This window comes from Thunnus maccoyii, chromosome 8 (genome assembly GCF_910596095.1).
Source record: "Thunnus maccoyii chromosome 8, fThuMac1.1, whole genome shotgun sequence".
NCBI lineage: Eukaryota > Metazoa > Chordata > Actinopteri > Scombriformes > Scombridae > Thunnus > Thunnus maccoyii.
Window position 1 is genome coordinate 28,428,009 of NC_056540.1, and position 22,078 is coordinate 28,450,086.

The 22,078-nt window shown below is 39.1% G+C and overlaps 2 protein-coding genes across 2 annotated transcripts in view; one reads left to right on the forward strand and one right to left on the reverse strand.

Moving 5' to 3' along the window:
- Nucleotides 1-5: 5 nt before the first annotated feature.
- Nucleotides 6-15,832, reverse strand: nudt6 (nudix (nucleoside diphosphate linked moiety X)-type motif 6). Its single transcript, XM_042418431.1, has 5 exons — nt 15,467-15,832; nt 13,881-14,084; nt 5,556-5,611; nt 1,145-1,199; nt 6-736 (listed from the first exon to the last, which is right to left on the reverse strand). Exons 1-5 carry the CDS (start codon nt 15,717-15,719, stop codon nt 354-356), a joined length of 951 nt encoding a protein of 316 aa, XP_042274365.1. The 5' UTR covers nt 15,720-15,832; the 3' UTR covers nt 6-353.
- Nucleotides 15,833-15,861: 29 nt separating this feature from the next.
- Nucleotides 15,862-22,078, forward strand: part of spata5 (spermatogenesis associated 5) — a 122,945-nt gene continuing 116,728 nt past the window's right edge. The window contains exons 1-7 of the mRNA XM_042418430.1: nt 15,862-16,789; nt 17,950-18,074; nt 18,335-18,492; nt 19,226-19,284; nt 20,235-20,882; nt 21,473-21,602; nt 21,749-21,805. Of these exons, the coding sequence (XP_042274364.1) occupies nt 16,618-16,789; nt 17,950-18,074; nt 18,335-18,492; nt 19,226-19,284; nt 20,235-20,882; nt 21,473-21,602; nt 21,749-21,805 (1,349 nt within the window). The 5' untranslated portion in view covers nt 15,862-16,617. The remainder of the gene's footprint in view (nt 16,790-17,949; nt 18,075-18,334; nt 18,493-19,225; nt 19,285-20,234; nt 20,883-21,472; nt 21,603-21,748; nt 21,806-22,078) is intronic.

Here is a 22,078-nt window from a genome sequence, read left to right on the forward strand (position 1 = left end):
AAAAATACAGCAAAATTCAGTACCTTTCAATAGTTAAATCAGCTGCTCACATCCACTACTGCCAGACAGCTGTGGACTTCCAACACGGATAGATAAACATGGAAAGATAAACCGTATAAAACTCTGCGGTCTTGTAGGTAGTATAGTGGCTGTTTTTAAAAGTGGCTGCTTTAAAAACCACAAAGTGAATGTTTTTGTACATCTATTGCATTATATTTCTTCAACAGTAACAGTTAGTGTGTGAAACACACTGAAAACATAATTCCAGTCATAAATACAATTTAAATATGAGAAATACTGACAGCCATATGTCAGCATAGCTATCCATGATACTCTGTCAGGTTCATGGCTTGTTAAGATTTTAGTGTTAGAGGAAGCTGCCTGTGGTATAACTGGTAAAACATCCCAGAGTAGACAGCAGGGAGCTCTTCCATGGAGAGGTCTATTTTATCGAAACCCTGCTCCAGGCCGTGAAGCAGAAGCCTGGCTATACGAGTGGTGATGGGCGTGGTTTCGTTGGTTTTGGCCAGCTCGGCGAGGTCCAGCCACTCGCAGCGTAGACACTCCTGAGTGCAGAAGTTGATGTCATAGGTGAGCGGGCTGAGTCGGCAGATAATGTACATGTCCGACATGCCGAAGGCGCCGGGATGGTTGTGCTGCTGTCGGATGCTGAGCAGAGATCTGAACTCAGAACGAACGCCGGTCTCCTCAAAGACTTCACGAACTGCAGTAGCACCTGGGAAAGATTCATAAAAATATATAAAAATATATATATATATATACATATGTATGTGGAGGCATTCAAGAGATCCTGACACAAGGAATATATTTATGTTCCCTTGTCAGAATCACTGCAGACTGCTTTTTAGTTGTGGGGGAAAAGGGAAAATACATATATTTTTTGTAAACATCTGACGCTGCTTTTTTTGGGTTGGGTCATGTATATAATATTAAAGCTGCTTTTTAAATGTTAAAAAAGGTGAATTAGGGGGAACAGATAGTAGGTCTTTTGCATATATCATGTACCTTATTTTGTACAGTTCAAATGAATGTATATGTATCACCTTTAAGCATAATACTTAAATCACAGGATTTAGCTAGATGTACTGTATTAGTTTTTTGCTCTGTTGAGCGTGACACTCACCAATATTTTCTCCTGGATCAGACAAACCACCGGGGAACTTCCAAGCATTCTTTGTCTGAAATTTAAGAGAAAAGTTAAAATTTAACATCAGTTGTGACGGTTGGCACTGCTGTAAATGTACCTGAGAGTAATATTAACATATACACTGCAAGTGTTTAAAGTCACTTGTTTCTTTCAAGTTCTTTTAATCAGTGGTGATATCTTACACTAAGGCAGTATTGTTTGTTTTTTTTTTAAAGAAAATGTCAGCAGTAGATAATATGTTCAAAGCGATCTTTTTATGTATCTGAACTAATAATTATACAGGCAGAGAGATGTTTAATGCTCTGATTTGAGCATCCTTTCATTTTATGTTTTATATTCATTGCCTCTTGGGACATTTGATGCGGTGAAGTGTGTGTCTTCCAAAACTTTTTCACCACTTATCCTTGATATTTAATAACAGTATGCTGCTGGTTAAATTATGATGTCAGTGTTGTATATATATATTTTTGTAGTTACTTAAAAGAATTTTGTATGCAGCGCTTGTTTTCAAAAATGCTATTACATCTTAAGATTTTTCCTCACAAATGCACTACGGCATCTATTTTCATGTATTGTCAACAAAATACTTTATTTTTTGGAGCTGTTTCAGATGTGCTGGTAGGAAAAAATAAAGAGATTTTGCATAAATGTAATCAGTGTGGTTTTTCTGACTAAAACATCTCATCCCTGCGGGACCTGTCAGGTCTGAATGTGAAAATAATAATCCCAAAGCCTTGCTGGAAGGACGCCTGCCATACACAAGTTGTTCACACTAAATCTGCTGGGAAATGATGTGTAAATGTCACTGACAAATGATTCAATTCAACACTATTACCCATTACATCATTCAGCCCCCCAATGGATGAAATCACCTTCTGTCCACTGCGGGTCTGTCAGCTGTCTTTTGTACTGATGTCAGAACGAGAATGTCCTGGTTTCTTTTTAGGAAGTTCGTAACCCTTTGTGAGCTCTGAACTAGCTCGGTCTGCCAGAGACTCTCTCTTGCCAAAGGCCAGACTGTTATAAAGCCCATTTCCAGTAAACAGCTCGATGGGGAGGAGGAAGAGAAGGAGGAGGAGGAGGAGGAGGAGGAGGAGAGGAAGAGATAAAACACTCCCCGCACTTCCAGGCCACTAACTGTTTCCCTCTGCTTCTGGACAAAAGCCATCAAGATACATTACATGCTCTCAAGATCCCTGGCTGGGATACATGTCACGTGTGCAATGAAAGGCCAGCTCACAGGCCCACTTAGATTCTGTCAGTTATTATGTGAACTGTATTTGTCATGTGATCCAAATTTTACAGTAACCCTTTCCATGTGGTCCCTCTCGGTCTACTGTATTTCTACTGGAACTTGCCGAGAGACTAAAGAAAAATGATTCTGAAAATTTTGAGGGACTGTTGCAAATCCACTGACAAATTTACTGGCACTGAATGAGATTGGGATTTAAAGGAGACATATCATGCACATTTTCAGGTCTATGTTTATATTCTAGGGCTTTACTGTTATATCCTTGCATGATTTACAGCTCAAAAAACTCTTTGTTTATTTTATATTGGCTCTTTTGCAGCCTGTCAGTTCAGCCTCTGTCTGTAACAGGCCATTTTATTCCCTGTCTTTTTGAGACCCCCTCCCGATGACCGTTTTTCATTTTGATTGGCCAGGTGGCTTGTGACACTATGTAAACAAATAGTAGTAGTCGGATTTCACTTCTTTTTCTCATTCTTTACTTGAAGTGGAAACTTGTCAAAGACATCACTCATGATCCCGAATCTGATCTGAAATGTGGACAACACATAGAACAACCTTAGACAAACAAAGGTTACCAACGGACAGTCGTTTGTGGGCATACGTTAATGATCTGATGTCAGTTTGATGTGGGAGTAGAGGTAACATTGCAAAAAAGCCTTCAAAGCATCCAACATCATAACAGTATGAAACAGAAAATCACAAAAAAACATAATATGTCCCCTTTAAATGATTTCAAATGATCAAGTGCTACATTACGTAAATGTTTTTTGAGAAAAATGCTACTGGTAAAAGGTTGGTTCACCCAAATGACACATAAAATCCTCTCGTACCCCAATTGTGGATTTGAATATGCCAGCCTTTCAGATTCCTGCCTCAACTTTAATATGATACAAGTGAATATAATTTTGTCTGTGGTAACCTCAGACAGATATCTGCATGTCTAGATACCACTAACAGAGAATAAGAAAAAATATTTTTTAAATAATAGTGTTGGAGCATATTGAGTAACTGTGATGCTGTATAATAATTGCAGTTCATTATACCAAACTCTGGCATCAATATCTTAATACTCTCTGGTGTGTTATTGAGGCAGAGATATTCCTTTTCTTTCCAGCAGACAGTTGAATTCTGTCAGCCCTATGACCTGCCAAACATTTAAGTGTATGATTGTTGGACACCAAAATTATGACGTATTGATTCATGTTGTTGTGCATGTGTTGAACAGGCTCAGACTGTGTGTTTCATGGTATACAATGCTACAACTAAGGTTATTTCCTTTTTGAGTTAATCTGTAGAATGTGATATGTTAAATCTGATATGTTTTTATCTAGAAAATATCAAAACACAATAATTCCTATCAAAATTTCTCCAAATCGATTGTTTTGTTAGATCAACGATCTAATATTCAATTTATGATATAAAATAGAAACAGCAAATTCTTACATTTGAGAAGCTGGAACTGGAGAATATTTGGCATTTTTTGCTTGTAAATGACATATCTACATTTTAGCCAATGCATTATTTTTTTTATTGCCAAATCAACAAATTCACTTATCATTTCAGTACTGCTACTTTTATCTTCAGTTACACAGATATAGGGAGGTGTCGTATATACATTTCTTCCAATAAATTGCCTGTGAAAATATCATTCAATGAGAAATGTTCTCACATCGCAAGCACCCTGTGGTTCCCATCTTAATGAACAACCATATGAACCCTCTGCAGGTATTTTGTACTATGGGCAGTTAAAATCTTAGCATGCTTTTCTTAGAGTCTCTGACAGTGGTTTATTGTTAAGGATTCATACGTGAATAAGGAACTAATACTATAGTTACAGCATTTCGACAGCACATAAGCTCCATACTGGTAATCTGTGTGAAGAAAAGTGTTACATTCAATGCGAGGACTCTGATGGATGATTCTTCTAATTTTTGGCATATTTAGTGGTATTGGTGTGTAAATAGTCACAATTACTTTACATTACTTGTGTTAAGGACAGAAGCCTCAGCCTTCATCAGAACAGTTGGGACAGTTCAGTTTAGTTTAGAGAATGCACAATACGTGTGAAAGGGTCTTTACTTATTGCCTCATTTATGTCAAATCGTGTGAGCTGGTACCTTTAAAAACATAATTAGTTTCCAAATTACAGTGTCATTGTGCAATTACTTTTTAAAATCGGTGGAAATCTCATTTTGGCCTAGTGAGAATGCAAACAGATCTGTGTCAAGAGGTTTTTAAAAGAGGCCTGTTGTAAGTCAACCTCATAACAAGTTGAGCACAACAGCGAGCTCTGTGAGAGCTGACAGACACACACACACAAAGTTGTTTGAGTGCATTCAGCCCATGTAAACAACATGTTTGCTTGAGGTCAACTAATGTTGTGTGGAGCTAAGTTAAGTGTGAGGAGCTGAGGGCCAGTGACTGGATTTCCACCCACGTTTGAATAAACAGAGGCAAGATGCAACTCACTAAATAAACAAACTAATCACAGACATTTTAATAGGTTTTTCTTTTTTTTTGTTTTCACTGGCGATGGAGAGATCCGTGTCCATTATTAACTTTTTGGCTCACTTTCATGAGCTAGTGACCTTTCTGCCAAGACTACTTCCTACACGCCAAACTATTGCTATTTTTCTTTTTATGAGATGTGTAATTCTACCAAATTATTAACTGTATCCATATGCAGTATACTGTGTAATTTCTGCACTGTGTTTATAGCTTTCCCATTTATACATTTAATCAAAATCTATCGTGAAATTAATACTATAGAATTCAAATTAATTAAATAATGGTGAGACAATGGTGTAGTTTTACATTTGAGAATAGGAAAAAACAAGAGGTTCAGGCCTGGTTTAAAGTAACAATAATACAACTTTGAGTTGTAGTTCTAGGTGTCCTCTGGATTTCTGAGGGAAACAGGGAATTATGACTATAATGACTTATTTTTATTAAGCCAACATATAGATTGTAGAAAGATTGTATAGTATAGATTGTAAATAGATATCTCTGTGTAAATAGTATGACAAAATCTTGTAGATGTTTGACAAACCTCTGCCGCCTCATCATATCACCCAATCCTAATATGTGGGGCCAAAATAGTACAGAACTGATTCTTCAGTGAAGAATAAAAAATACCTTGTTTTTGTCTTGGACGACAAGAACTTTTCCATTGGACTCGTCAACAACTGCACCTGTACAACAACAACAAAAAAAAAAATCATACAATCATCAAATATTGTCACTTGTACTGCCAATATAAAATCACTCCACATTTCGCAGTAGAGTGGTTACTGTGAGCACACTTCAAAGGGAGACCTGTTGGCAGTTTGGTTCAAAGTTCTGTTTCATTCCTTCCTGATTGCTAGCAGCAGTAAACAAAGTGGATGTCTCCTTGCACTCTGCACTGATCAGTATAAATAAAGTCACATGTGACATGTAGGCTACCTGCGCGTCCCAGCTATAAATACCACATGGTAGCCTACATCCAGCTTCTTTGACCTTTTTGCTGTGAGCCTGATGTTCCTCGCAGGTTAAATCGCTCTGTAGATTGGTGTTTTTCAGTTCTGTATTTTGCTTGCAGGTGCAGTGTTTTTCATCCTGCCTGTGACTCTTTTGTAAGAGTGCAATTTTTCATCCTCTTAGGCTGAGATTGTCAAGCTATCCTACCTCTCCTTCTTTCCTGTCTGGAGGTTTTCAAGCACTCTTGACTTGTGCTGGCTGGCTCACCAGTTACACAAACTGTCTTCAACAGTTTGTTGTGCTGGTTGATTCCTTCAAATGCTAGATGTTCCAGTCATGTGCAGTGGTTAGTCCACAGCTCTTGTCTGGTTTTCCTAACCTAGCTTGGTAAGTTACTTTTAAGACAGGCAGCTAGCTTGAAGTCTACAGTTGGTCTTTAGCTAGGATTTGGGTAAGGATGGGGACGATGTAATATCAACAAGGGCTTCAAACTCTCAGTTTCAAGCCTGCGACAGTGCATTTAGCCCCAGGGAGGATCCTTCCTCTGAATTGTCATTTCAGGGGGCTGAGCCTGCAAGTATAGAGGTTAGAAACTCAACAGCTCAGAAACTTCCCTCAGGAGCTCTGGGAGCACTGAGCTGGGGGAGGGACCCTAACCATTGTGAGTGATGCTTTGTGCAACCCTGGTTAAGGTTGGACCGGATGATGCACCGGGTACTCACCTTGTGGGCAACCTATCTTTCAACGGACTCCTGGAGCCCCATCCTTTGAAGTTCCACCCTCACCAACCTTTTTGGAGGAGCTGAGGCATTGCTGGGCATATCCAAGGGCATCTGGCCACCATGGCAGGGTCGGGATGCTAGGACCCTGGCCTCCATGCGCAACACAGGGGAGCATGGCCTGGATGGGGGCATGGGACCCCTGGCTCAGCGCTCCAGGAAATGTGGCGCAGGGGACCCATGCCCACTGCTGCAGCCCTCACAACATAGCCAGGTTGCTGTAGGCAGTTGGCGTCAGCTCAGAGGTGAGCATGCTCCACCTTGCTGGCTCCAGCAGGTACAAGAGCATAATCAGCACCCCCCCCAGGCCCCAAAATAACCCTCAAAGCACATGCTGAGGGCCTCGGGCCAGATGTGGGAAGATTTTCACAGCACCCTGTCCCAGGGTTACAGGTTGCAGTTCTGACGCTGGTCCCCACCACCCTCAGGGGTCAAAGTGAACTTGGTCACAGACCCCATGAAAGCCCTGTATTTGTCTCTGGAGATAGCCACACTCCTGGACAAAAAGGCTATCACAGTGGTACACACGCATACACAGAACGATGGGTTTTACTCAACAGAAGAGTGGTTCACCTCCATAGACTTGTTTGCGCCCCCTTGTACTGGGAGGCAGAACAAACAACATCCAAGGTCCTCGCTCATATCAAGGCACTGGGCATGTCTGTAAATAGGAGAAGAGCTTGTTGCATCCAACACAGCAGACCACTTTCATCACCTTGTCTTTGGATTCAGTGTCAATGCCGGCACACTTGACTGTGAAGCTGGTAGAGAGGATTCAGGGCCTACTACAGTCTTACCACCTTGGGGCAAGTTTGACCATCCAGACATGGATCAGGCTGTTGGCAATGACACACCTGAGGTTGCTGCATCTACACCATCTGACGAGGTGGTACAACAGCCTCCACATGGATAATCTTCTACACAGGTGGATCAAGGTCAGTGTCACTCACAAGTGCCTTAGTCATCTCCGCCGGTGGAGGGACAGCACATTTCTGCTGCATGGTGTTACTCTCGACTCAGTCCAAATGTGGCGAGAGATGGTGACAACAGATGCCTCACCTCATGGTTGGGGGGCAGTATGACAGAAGAGGTCAGTACAGGGAGATTGGAGTCCCCAGTGGTAAATGTATTCCCTCCAATCCCCCTGATAATGCCCATGCTTCACAGGGTGAGACTGTTGGATCACAGCATCCTTCTAGTGGCCCCAAAGCGGCCATCGAGGATGTGGTTCTCCACACTCTTTAGTCTGTTGGATGGAGATCCTTGGAAGCTCCCAGTGAAGATTTACCTCCTGTCTCAGCTGGATGGGAAGGTTTGGCATCCATTGCCGAGCCTCATTCAACTCTAGCTTTATCTTTAAACCATGGCCATATTGATGGCAGGCCTGTCGGTGTGCATTACTGGGTGGCACAGTTTCTGCATTGTACCAGAAGGTTATGCCCCCCCAGGGTAAAGCGTGCTGCAGCATGGGACCTGCCACTGGTCCTGCAGACCTTGAGCAAGTCACCCTTTGAGCCTATGGCAGGGGTGACCTTGAAAATTTGTCAATGAAAACTGCTTTTCTTTTGACAGTTACGACAGCCAAGTGTGTGAGTGAACTCCACGCTACAAAAAAAGACTAAGAGTCCACAGCCATGCAAATGGCTCTATGAGGATGCACTTAGGCTTTTTTTTTTTTACCATGTTCACCATCCATGTTGGCATGCTTATATTTCCTAATTAGAACTGAAGAATGGCTGAGGCTGATTTGTACGTCATTACTTTTGCAAGAATTTGGTCATAAAACAAAGTATTGGATAAATTTAAATTTTGTGAGGGACATGAAGGTTTATACCAAATTTCATGGCAAGCTATCCAATAGTTGTTGAAAAAAATTCCTCCAAAACCACACATGTCAACATCACGGTAGCAGACAAGTCAGAGGATCATCATTGTCATTAGGATTTATCTTCTGGGGACCATATATGTCTGTACTATTGCATGGCAATCTATCTAGATTAGAACATCTACTTAACAATGGAACTTAATTTTAAATCATATTTGTAAAAGCGAAGAATTATCAACGTTAATGGGATTTATCCTCTGGGACCATGAATGTATGAACTATTGGATGAGAATCTATCGAATAGCTGTCTTAATCTTTACGTCAACACTACATTTCGAATAAATATGGATAAACATATTACTTTTCCCAAAAATATGGACGATGGGGTTAAAATAAAACATGTTATGGGAAAAAGGCAACATTCTTTACTTTCCGGAGTCTAAACAGAGTATGAGTGACTCAACTGTACTTGTAAATGATGTGGACATCCCATTTCAGGATTTAACATTTTTTGCTATTCTGTTTGAGGGTTTTTTTTCAACAGGTAGTGACTAAGAGAGGCAGCTATGTGCTGCAGCTGACAGCTCAGGAGGAGTAGGAGGAGGAGGGAAAATGGGCTACTTTCTTTTCCGGTGCTACAGTACGTCTGACCGACCAGGACGGGCCTCCTTAAATGAATGTCACAGATGTGTAAAGAGGGATGGGTTGTCTTAAGGGCCTGACTTGGACTTCCAAGTGGAAATTGATGTCATCCCCGATCCCTGTGCCATATGGCGTTTCACAGGAGGAGGCCTGGTTGCTGCTAAGGGAGGCTATCATTATGTAGCCTTCAGTCCAGGAAACTAAATGCTCAAAAAGAGCAGGGGAAAAAAAGGAATAGGACTTATGAGACAAAAGCCCAGAAGCAATAATCAGAGTGGAACTGTGTGTTTTGTAATAAACAACTGCTAACGTCTTTGGATTACAGTTGGCATTAGAGCCACAAAAAAACCAAACAAAAAGACTTAAATGTCTCCTCTCACCTCATATTTCATACATGCTTCTCCTACTACTACTTTAGGTTCACAGTAATAATTTGTGATATCTATTGTCTATTATGAGGCCACAATGATTCTGACTCTGCAGTTCTGACCAGCTTATAATGTTGTTATCTAGAATTGTGATCTGATCTGATTGAAAATCAATTGATTAGAACATCTACTTAACAACTGAGCTGACTTTTAAATCATGTTTTGTTATAGTGCAGAATTAAACCTGTTACACAACTGCGGATTTAGTATTTACACATACTGTAAGGTGGTGAGACGGCATTGAGGAGAGTGAATGTAGTCCAAAATAAAATTATTAAGGGCTCCATAAGTCACTATATGATGGATGAAACCATGAAATACTCCTTTTGAATCACTATAATGATGTTAATTTGTGCATATATCGGCCAAAATGTATTTTCTTATTTTCTTCACCTTCTTCTTGTTAAGACTGTGTGAAGGGCAGCTTACTCAACCTTTAGCTGAGTAGAGATATTAATTCAGATACTTTGCTAATCTGAGGTGCAGACAGACTCAGAATACCATGTATATAATAATAGCATTCATAATAGTAATATTAGTAAGTAATATTTTACTGACATAAACAGAGTTCAGAGTTCAGGCAAAGCTGATGGGATTTCAGCGTTATACTCAAGGACAATTCAGCAGGACAGATGTTGACATTAATGGGTGGGTTTAGCCCAGCTTCTCTGAACGAAGAACAGTCTCTGAATCTAACACGTTACCTTGTTACTTGTATTATTGCCACTCCTTCTTATACAGGATTCTCAACTTCTGCTTACCTACCGAAAATTAAAAGAAATGTCCCGCATTTTACAACCTGGACCTTATTGCTGTAGGTAAAATAGTAGCGTTGCACCAATCCAACTTTTTCTCTTCTTATACTGATTCTAATACCTCAACTCAGCATAGTAAATCGAAACTGAGTACTGATCCAACACCACTGCTCTTTTTACCCAAAATTAAAATCTGTACATCTCATTGAAATTAAATGGAATCGTTTATACGTAAGGTGACACGAGACCAAGGATTTCTGTAGCACTAAAAAGGGTTCTGGTACCTGCAGTGAGTGACTGAATAAAGGCAACTGTAAGCAACTATGAATTTACACAATGACATTGACAAATAACTGAATTTATATAGCTCATACCTGGTCAGTTTAATAAGGCCAGCAAATCGCAATCTATTTCCTTATGAAATAGGTTAACATGATAATCCCTATCATGGTAGTGATTGTGAACACAATTGCTCTGCTGGAAATTGTTTTAAATAAAGTATAACAGTCTACATGACTTCTTGTTTTGTTTAACTTGTCAGTTGCAATAGACATGTTACTTAGTGATGTGATAGATAGTTTTAAATGCTATTAAGTTAACTTTTAATGCTCAGTGTTGAACAGTTAATGCAGGTCACTTCAACCTCCAGACGACTGCTTTCGACATTTGGGTTCAGGTTTGTTGGTTTAAAAGCTTTTCCTCACTGCACACCATTGTAAATCTGTTTTTATAAGAGCATTTGTCTCTAATGGTGGTATTTACAGTGTTATGCTCAGTTATATGTGTATTGGTCAAAACTACAAGAATAAGAAGCTGTGAAACATCTGGATTCTCCTTAAAATAGCAATTAAACTAAACTAGAATACAGTGGATATTAAAAATATATTTAGGATATCTGCAGGTCATCAGACATATATTTGACAACTAATTTAATGGATGATTTCTCTCTAATAGGCTACTTTGTGGCCTGACTGTGTTTGTTACCATCTTTGTCAAAATAATAAAGAGCCAAGGACAGCAGGCACACAAGTATCAGTTGATCTAACCAGCTGCCTATTTCAGATTCCTAACCTTAGTTTCATCATTGTTTGTGAAGGGGGCACTCTGGCAACAAATTGGGAGTTTCTGGACCCCATTACATACTGAAGGATGCTCTGGACATGTTCTGACATGCTTCAAGTGCATCCACTCTTTGGTAAAGGTATAAACGGCACTCTGCCCTCTGCTGGACAGTCAGAGACATAGCACATACACTGTCAGCAACTCCTCCTTTTGTTACTGTTCTCTCCACATTCACAATCCTGATGAGTAAATTTCCATTTATGCAAGTGAAATGGGCCAAAGTTGAAAAATGCATAACAGCCCACCAGACAAACAACATCTGGTTTTTAAAAAAGGATAATAACCTGATGACGTTTTCTCGCATGATAACCTAGTGGAAGTTTACCCCAGGTTTTATTTTATTTTTATCACTATTTTAAAAAAGTGGGAACAGGATGGACTTTTATTCTTATAACACACATCCACCTCTTCTAAAAACACCTCTAAAACTTCTGTCAAGTTTATATCAGTCTCTGTAGTGTAACAGTTTCCAAAACCTGAAGGATTCATTCATATTCAGAAATAAATGCAGGCTCTGTCTGGCGCAGCTTGTTGCCAGTTTTCATCACTGCTGGGGTAATGAAAACTTTGCTTTCCATATCAGTAGCGATTTGGGTTTGTGAGTCCCTGGAGCTTGTGGTCAGCTTGGTCAGTAATGAAACACGAGACGCAGCTCTGCCAGTCACAGTCTTAAGTCTTTACAGCAGAGGGTAAGCTCAATAAATGCCTGTAGTCAGCAACCAAATTAGTGTGTTTGATGCCACTAAAAAGTTTAAACATAGGTCTAAGCAACTATGTTGTATCTCTTGTTAAAGCTGCTTTAATCAGTATTTTTATATTAACAATGGATGAAATGACTACGTAGAGAATAATGTGAAAGGGGTTGCTTGTAGTGACAAACAGAGAATTATCATCAGACTATGCAGCTTTATTTATTTTGAGTGTCTTTCAGTTCATTGTTCACGGTCCGCAACTTTACTGTCTGGTTCACCGTCACTGCTCTCATCAGCTCTGTTTCCAGCAGCAGGCAGCTGTTTCCAGTGAAAAAGGTCTGATAAACTCACTGTAAACTACAGACAATGTGAGTGACTAACTGGTGAACACACTGGAGCATTTAGCAGCTAAAGACCCAAATATTTCCCTAAGGACTTGTTGCAGACCAAAACCAGAGCTAAAAGGTGAGTGAATATTGGACTTATATTCATCAAGTGGCTAGAAATACAACAGCAAATTAATGCTTATGTTGCCCTTTGTCTGTGTGCTTACATGTTCACTATAGCGACTATATAAGGTGATAATTTCTCAGTGTTGTGTTTACAGTTTGTTGGGTTTCCCCTAAGTGACCAAAATCCCAAACTAAAACAACAACAGAAAAAACAAAATTACAGGTTTAAGTTCATTTACAAAGATTAACACAAAAGTATATATGCATATATATATATATATATATATACATATTTATATGATAATGGATTAAGATATTTTTCCATTATGTTTTCTGGTCAATGTTCCATTAACATTTTGCAAACCATATATTGGTTTTGATGTAATTTTATCATAGTTGATGTCATAGTGATTTTGTCTTATAGTATAATTACATTTTATTACAACATATTTTTGTAGTTTTGACCGTCATTTCTGTTGATTATGTTAACCTATACTCATAAACACAACTGCTGATATCGGGGAAGGCAGCGACATCACTAAAAAGAAATGTGACAGGGCGGGAGACACAAGCGGTCAGAAGACCCGACAGGTCATTATCAAGCCAACTGTTTAGTCAGATTATTGAAACCACTTTCTTTGGATGTAAAACTGACTCGTAGCCAATGTGTCGGTAATGATTCCTTATTTCACAGGAAAATTGGAAATTTGAACACCTATGGCAAGTACTGTAGGTCAATATTGAACCAGAAGGTCAGTCTGTAATCTGTAATGAATGTTTAAAACTGACTTTGCCTTTTTTCCTTTTCCAAATAGGCTTGTCTAATCTGGGTTTTGTTTGTCAGACTGTCTCACTGCTCGTGTTTCTTGCCCCATGAGACTTCTTTTTTTAGCAACGTCCCTGTGTTCCCAGATCTCAGCAATTAGCACGGTGAGTACACTGTTATTTTTACCCAATAAAAAATCTCCACCTCTTAAATTTTCCTTAAAGAGGTGGAGATTAATGCTGTAACAATATTTTATACTGTACGTTAGTGAGAGCATTTGTTAATTATACTGTTTTTATTCATTTGAACCCCAGAAAGAGTACTTTGTTGTTGTACTCTGTTGTCAAGGTAACAACTACCAGGACCTAAATAAACACTAAAAAATGGTTATAACATGAGTGCTGAAGGACCTACAAAAGCCAAAATATTATTGTGTGTCATCCCTTGATTAGTACATCAGATCTTGGAAAGAAATAACTACAAGCAACCATGAATGTTTGTGCACATGCAGTATAACTCAACTATATCTGTGATTTCTACCTGCTACTCCAATTTGGTGAGTTGCAAACCCCGGCAGTCTGCTTTCCCCTTCTCCCAACCAGAGAGACAAGACAGCTTGGTCATCTTTGGCGTGATGGAAGGTGAAGCCGTGTGTAGAGGCGGCGGCAGCACAGCGACTCAATGAGATGGGAACTCGAAGCCATACAGCGACCTTCCCCTCTGCTTTCCACTGGACCAAAGAATCTGTCAAGTACAGAAGTCAGAGGGATCAACAAGCTTTGTTTAATGATGTACTTTATGCATTTCCTTTGTTAAAAGAAACAGACAGGAAATATATGGAAAACAAGACAAAATTAAACATTTAATATGACATATCTGCTTAATCTGATTGTGGAGAGAAGACTGGGAATTTAAGCAAGATAAGAGAGAAGATGACAAACAACAGAGACAATTTGGTGGAAGTAGCCTCGAGATTAAAGATGTAGCAAGAGAAAAGTGGTTGATATTAGTAACTGGACTGATACTGACAGTGAAGAGTTGCAACGATTTGTATATTAACTGATTAGTTGATCGTCAGAAAATAAATTGGCAATTATTTTGATAATAGACTAATTGTTTCAGTAATTTTTCAAGCAAAACTGCAAAATATATTCGACTCTTCCAGCATCTCACATGTAAGAATTTGCTGTTTTTCCTTTTCATATATGACAGTTAATTGAATATCTTTACATTTTGAACTGTCAGTCAGCCAAAACAATAAATTAGAAGACATCACTGTGGCCTTGGATGAACTTTGAGTGCCATTTTCTCAATAATTTATATTGTTTCATAGACTTCATAGAAAATAATCATCAGATTAATCAATAAGGAAAGTAATTGTTAGTTGCAGCCCTAAGTGAATCAGAACCTTTGAGCAATGAACTAAATGCCTCCTTTTTATGTCCTAGTAGGAACGAGTTCAACTGTATGGTTTAAATGGAGCAGAGGGTTGCTGAGAACATCTTTCTCCTGTGAAGTGGAATCAATAATAAGAACATATGCTTCTACTTATAGTTCAGTAGTGAATTGATGACCTGTCTCTTGACTCCTCTCTCGCCTTTGAACACATCAAAACATTTAAGGAGACATTTGTTTTGTGTATTCATGTCCTTTTAACTGTCTACGGTCATGCATGGTTTTCCTAAATTTCCGCCTGGACCAACAACTTTACAGAGTGAAGGTTCAAAGCAAAATATTAATCAAACATTCACTTCCAAATGCACTACACCAAGATTAAAACCTGGCTTAGAAATTTAAGAAAAATTTTGTTATTTCTTTTTAATAATATTCTCATTTTACAACAAGGGATACAATGGAATGTCAAGCAAAGAGAGAGTGTATGCAATACTTGCACATGTGTGCACCTGCACCTTTAATAAGAAATAAGTTCATGATTTAAGTCGCACTTCCTTATATGGAAAGTTTTATTGTGCAAATATACATTACAGACAGCTGTCCTGGTTAATGGTCAATGTAAAGCGGGTCAATGACTTGTTTATGTTGATGTTTTCTCCACACTGAGAGGACTGAACTGCACAGTCTATCGGACTCCCGTCTCTTACAGAGCGGACATTATGTCAACCAACCTTTCAGTAATCTGCTGAATGAACTTTCGCTGATGTCCGCCGGTAAACCGGGGTCAGCCAGGTTCACTGTCACTCCACCGAATCGGTCCACTTTCCCCGTCAAAGCTCCGCTCCCCTTCACCTGGTGCAGCTGGGAACGACCTGCAGTGCACGAAAACACACGGACAGTTGTGCGTGCGGGACAAACCGGCTTCCTGCAACACTTTCCTCTCACCAGAGGTAACAGTTTGTAAACAAAAGCAGAAGCAGCCATGTTATCCGCTACTCTAAACAACCTTTTAACCGTTTAAAGGAACACTTTGTTCAATTTCCGACCGGCATGTGTGAGAGCAGTGAGGTTACGTAAACGTCCTCCCTGAAAGTTGCATAAATACCGTAATGCTCCGGTAAATAGCTCGAGAAGAACCCGTGTGCTCTTCCGCACTGCAATGACAGACTTCATTCACAGATCTGACCATTTAGCTAATTAATGCTTAAACAGTTATTGGCCAATGTTACCGTTAGATACCAAAGAATCGGTCTGGTGGTCAATTCGGCTAACACGTGCTCTGCCTCTTACCCCTTTAAATCACTAAACATCTTTAACTTTACATAGATATTGGTGCGCTTTACTCTCGATGTCCTCTTGCGGAAAGAAACCCGCAGACATGCAAGAAATCTGAAAAATAATTATTAAAAACACGTAGAAAACGCTATTTTGTGTATTAAAATCTATGCCGAATCCAAGACTGCGTCTTAGTGATTTGTGCTTTATATTTAAATATATTGAAATATGTGTTAATATTCACAGGTAATAAAGGACACTTAAAATGATAGGATTTTCAATTGAATTCTGAATGACTTTTTCTTGAAGGCAGATTGGTTTCAGGGTATTACAGTTAACATTCTCACTGTTAAAACAATCTTATTTGCACCGTTTAGCCGTGTTTTTATTATAAAGCAATTATTATTGAATTTAAAATGTAACCAATTTAAAATGTAACAATGCAAACAATAAAAACATCACATCACCAGCAGTAAAACATGAACCATAACTTGCAGGGGTTTACGGTAAAATGGGGCGGGACTAAACTTTAACCAGGAAGTTTACTACACAGCTCCGTGTTTACACATGTTTGCACTTTCACGTGGGGAAGATTTTCACTATTAAAATGTCTTCAAAGAAAAATAAAAGCAAATCAAAAAGAGCAAATGAAGGAGACGGTTCACTCGTACTGAAGGACGGTTCAAATGACTCCAACCTGCAAACCTCCGGCCACGACGGAGGAAGCTGCAAAAGTTCAAACTGCAACTCCTTCACTGTCATTGATTTCATTGAGAAAGGTAAGAATTTAGTACATAACTGTTTTACAGGCTTTGACAGACCTTTCTGTTACAGTGTACGTTCAGCAAATGAGCTGAAATCAGCTTTGTATGAAGACGGAACATCTGCTGCTTGTCGCTCAGTGATGCTGAAGTGATGCTGAAGTGATGCTGTGAGATGAGAGAAAACACACCAGAGCAGTGCGCATAAACCAACCCATCTGCTAATTACCCAGCTGATCACAGCTTAAAACCAATAGCTGAGCACTTGTTTGGTGTCTTATTTATAACTGCAGCTTTTTGGTAAAATTATGAAAGTGTCAGCTGTTGGTGCTCAAGTCACATTCATGGAAAAGTTGACTTTTTAACAATTAATATACGTAAGAGGTATGTTGACATGCCTATTATGTAATAGTATGTCTTTTCTTTTCTTTCATATCTTTATGTATTTCTTTGTTTATTGGAACGGTGTCTGCTGATTAATTAATTAGTTGCCCACTATTTTGATAATCAATTAATCATTTTGAGTCATTGAAACAAAAAAAGTCCAAATTCTCTGATTCCAGCTTCTTAACTGTGAATATTTTCTGTTTTACTTTGTCTTCGATGACAGTAAGCTAAATATCTTTGAGTTGTGGACTGTAGGTCGGGACAAAAGTAGACATTTGAGGACGTCATCTTGCACTTTGGGAAACAGTGATTAACATTTTTCACCATTTTCTGACATTTTATCGACCAAACAACTAATAGATTAACTGAGAAAATAATCAACAGATTCATTAGCACTATTGCTGATCGGTTACTCTTCTGCTCATTTTGTGCGTTTCTTATTGTTAATTATTTTCTTTTTGTTTTGCTCAGTCATTTTGTATTCGTTAGTTTAGTTTTTCTTCCTTTGTTTTTTTCTGAAGATCAGTTTCATGTTATTTCTGTCATCTGGTATTTCTACAGTTGTATACATATATGCAAATAATCTACACCTATATGTAATAGTTAGACATAGTGCACATCGATAATTTAACAAGTACTTAAGTACATTTTACTGCTAATACTTATTTACTGTATGTTTAAGTGAAGTCTAAATGTGGCGCTTCTAATGATGCAATATTTGCTACTTTTATTTAAGTAAAGGATTTTCTGTGTCTGATTTTACATTATATGTTTGTGTATTTTCTTCACAGCCGATGACAAAACACCCAAAAGTTGCAGATCATCTTTAGCCCAACTGAGCCTCAACTCAATGAAATCAGCCAGCGTATGCATCGGAAGACCAGTCCTACTGACGAGTCCCACAGGACAACAGGAGGTATCCTCTTCTCTTCTCTTCTCTTCTGTATTGTTCTCATCTTGTATTTTCCTTCTGAAGTTCTGCTCTTCTGCACGTTTTGTGTCCTTTCTTCAAGAAAGGACGTTCTCTGCGTCTCCCTCCTCTTCGGCGTCTTGCTGCTGGTTGCTGAATGTTCCTCTCTCACTGGACACAACCTTCCCCCCTTTAACTTAACTTAGTAGGAATTAACATGTCTCAAATCTTGTGATAATCATCTTTCTGTTTCCTCTGTGTTACAGGTGTGTTTGGGATGGCCTGTTGCCTCTTTCCCTGGTGGGAGAGTTGGCCTTCAGAAATGCACCCAGAACAACCTGAGAGTTAAATCAGGAGATGAAGTGATGCTGCAGCCACTAACAGGTCCTGTGCTTCAGGCTGAGGAGGTGTTTCTCTCTGCCAGGTAACGTTTATTTGGCTCTCATTGACCAAAAGCCTTGGATACATATTATACATACTATGATATCATATAATTTATATTACACTACATTATAATTATTGCACAATCAGTTGCCAGTTTATTATGTACACTAGGCTAAAACTAATGCTTTCAAAACAGCAGCCTTGCAGTAGATTGTACCTCCATGAAGGCTATACTATATATGTATATATGATGTTTTAGAGAGGTGTCGATACAACTTCATGGTCATTTTTGGAGGATTTTGATGTTGAATTGTGTTCTGTTATACTCAGAGGTGGTCCTGATATTTGATTCATCCCTTTTATATCAATGAGAGTTGAATATATACGTATATATATGACTCCTTTCACTGTCATCTTGCTTAGAAATATCATGAAACTGAAAACAAAAAACCAAACCAAAACAAAACAAACAAAAAAAAAAAACAGCTGCAGCTGAAATTTAAAATCTAAATACAGATATGTGGTGGAGTTATGTGTAATAAGTCATTGTCATAATATACAAGAAGTTCAACAATCATTTTATACCTTTCGAAAAACTTTTTGATCGTATCACAGACTTAGTCTGCTTTTTTTATTATGTATTTTAAGTAAAGACTGCCATCTGCTGGCTGCTTCTTGCAACTGCAGTTCAAATGTCAATATTCAATAAAAAATATTTTCTTCTGTTAAATAAGTGTGTAGATGATTCTCAACTGCATGTAACTTTTGTTCAGGTCAAAAGATGACAAACTAGATACAGACGAGTTCAAGAACTTCCTCCTGAGGTCTTTGGGTAAGTCGGTCTTATCCTCACATAGTTACAGGTTTGTCAATATGAAAGCCATACCTTTTTACAGGATGGGATTTTTGTCCTTTTCATGAATAATTTGTGCTTAAGTTTTTTTCTTTTGATTATCAATAATTTGCTGATTATACACAGTAAGTAGATACATGATGATAATTGGTGTGTATTGTATTGCATCTTGTTTTCCCTTCCTTTTATATGTTATCCATCCACCTTAGACTTCAAGACCAGAGTGGATGTTTCATAAAGCTGGATTACAGGTTTAGCTTCACTTCAGGCTTCACTTAACCAGTATTACACCTTAAAGGTTCTTCCTTTCTGCTGAACTGTGAACATTATTCAGTACAGTACATTTTGAAAAGGGCTGCACTGATTGTGTGCTTCAAATCTGAGCTCATAATGTTTTTTAGTCTGTAAGAACTGCACAGTATTCCAGTCAATTTATGTGCTTTTAAATGCACTGCAATTAAATTAAGGCCAATAAACAACAACCCATGGCTAATTTTCACTGTAATATTTAGTCTCAGTGTTGTATGTTTAATTTCTGCTGCTCTGTGGTTGAGATCATCACAGTTTTGTCTCTAGATGTCCATTTTTCTCCACCGTGAACTGATGTAATCTGTTCTTGAAGTCTCGGGTCTGCGTTTCACAGTCAGTTCTTGAACCAGACAAATTAGTTGGAACTCATCAACTCTGTGTTGGTTTTATGAAACGGTTGGATTCTAGTTCAGTTTGTCAGTCTCGTTCGAGACAGGCTTTTCACAATAAGCCCTGTTTTCTGGCCCCCTTTATGAAACAACCCTCAGTACCTTACCTCAATTTTGAAAAAAAAGAAAAAAGAAAAAATGAATTGCTGTTCACTCAGTGTTTTATTACTGTCCAGACGGCCCTGTTTGCTTTGGTGGAATAACTTTCCTGGTTTGTCTGTCTTGTGCCAGTTGGAAACATCGTTCTGCCAGGAAACGTCCTCTCCCTGACCTACTTTGGCCGGTCATGCAGTCTCCGGGTTGAAGCTGTAAGAGGGGAGGACGGCATCACCCTCCAGAGACCACCTCCTCCGTCAGGATTGGGCCCTGACACTGAGGAGTCCTCCGTGATGAACTCCATGCTGGACTCCACGTCTGCTGACCTCTCCCTGCAGCTCAGCCTGCTCACTGTGGATGATAACGGGACACCAGGGATGCCTGGAGAGCCTTGTCCAGCAGCCAGCACCCCACTCAGACAGGCCAACCTCCCTTCTCTGTACTCAGCCTCTGCTCCCACCACTCCTTCCTACAACTCCCAGAATCCCCCTGCAGGGACAGGGGGGAACACTGTCAGTCTGGAGGGCTCACTCAGCTCAGAGCAGGCAGAGAAAATCCCCACAGCTTCCCCTGCTGGTGCATTGAGTACTGACACCTTCTACTGCCTCTCCTGCTCCACTAAAGTAAGTTTCAGAGACAGAGCAGGGCAGGAAGATCCAGATGCAGAAGCCAAAAGGTCAAAGGTCACGTACAGCATGATTGGCGGGCTCTGCAGCCAGTTGGATGTTATCAGAGAAACAATTGAGCTTCCTCTGAAACACCCCGAGCTGTTCTCCAACTATGGTAGGTCACCTGATAAAAAGACTGCACTAGTGTGTGATGTGACTCAGCCTCAGCCTCAGTTTTTAATTGTTTATGAATATTTTAAAAGTTTACAGAGAAAAAGATCAAATATGCTGTTTATTCTAAGATTTGTTTGGATATATTGGCATGGGATTCGTTCGACAGGGACTCTACACAACACCAGAGGTCCTTGTTTGGAAATCCTTCTTGAGCAACTCTCTCCTTGAGAAAAAATATCACTTCTTCCTAAAAGTCAAGTAAACATTACGACTTGTCATCGATTATTGATTCACTGAGCAGCTTGCACAAGGTTTTTATGGTTCTAGTAGTGGAATATGTTGTGCTTGCAGTTGTTTGTATTTTATGTGCAGTCATGGAAGATGTTTGTGGGGGAAAAAAACCAACTCTTTACCCCTAAATCTGTCATTCGGTGTCCACATGCATATGTTAGACATTAAAACAGTCAACATTTGGCTACCAGATGCCCATCTAAAGATTAACTCATTGTATAAAATAATAAAGGTTTTTCTAAAATTAAGGCTCTTATTTGCCATTATCAAAAATCTAAATACAAGCTGTTTTCTATACAGGGATCCCACCTCCTCGAGGAGTTCTTCTGTATGGTCCTCCGGGCACAGGGAAGACTATGATTGGACGAGCCATAGCCAACGAGGTCGGCGCTCACATGACCGTGATCAACGGGCCAGAGATCATGAGCAAGTACGGTCATATTTCTTGTAAATGTAGTATAACGATTCTGTACCAGAACAAAATGAAAAAAATAAATTGGTGAATGTTGATAATGCTCAGTAACTATCACATGATCTGTAGTCATTTCATTCACTTAAAGGTTCATGTCTTTGCAGATTCTATGGTGAAACAGAAGCAAGGCTGAGGCAGATATTCACTGAGGCGTCTCAGAGGTAAACTTTTTGGTTAATCTCGCTTGCTGTGCCATCAACATCATCATCACTATGCTATAATCATTGACACTATAGTTCTGTATTTGCTGAACACTGATTTTGTTTATTCTATGGCTTTTATGTTTCATTTTTGTGTTATATGAAATATACAAGTTGTTGAACGGTGTAAATTTGTCTTGTGCAGTAAAAACACAGTTCACATGACACCATCATGCTAGTCATCATACTTCATATTACAACTATACTGAGAATTTACAGTATTAGTAAAATAAG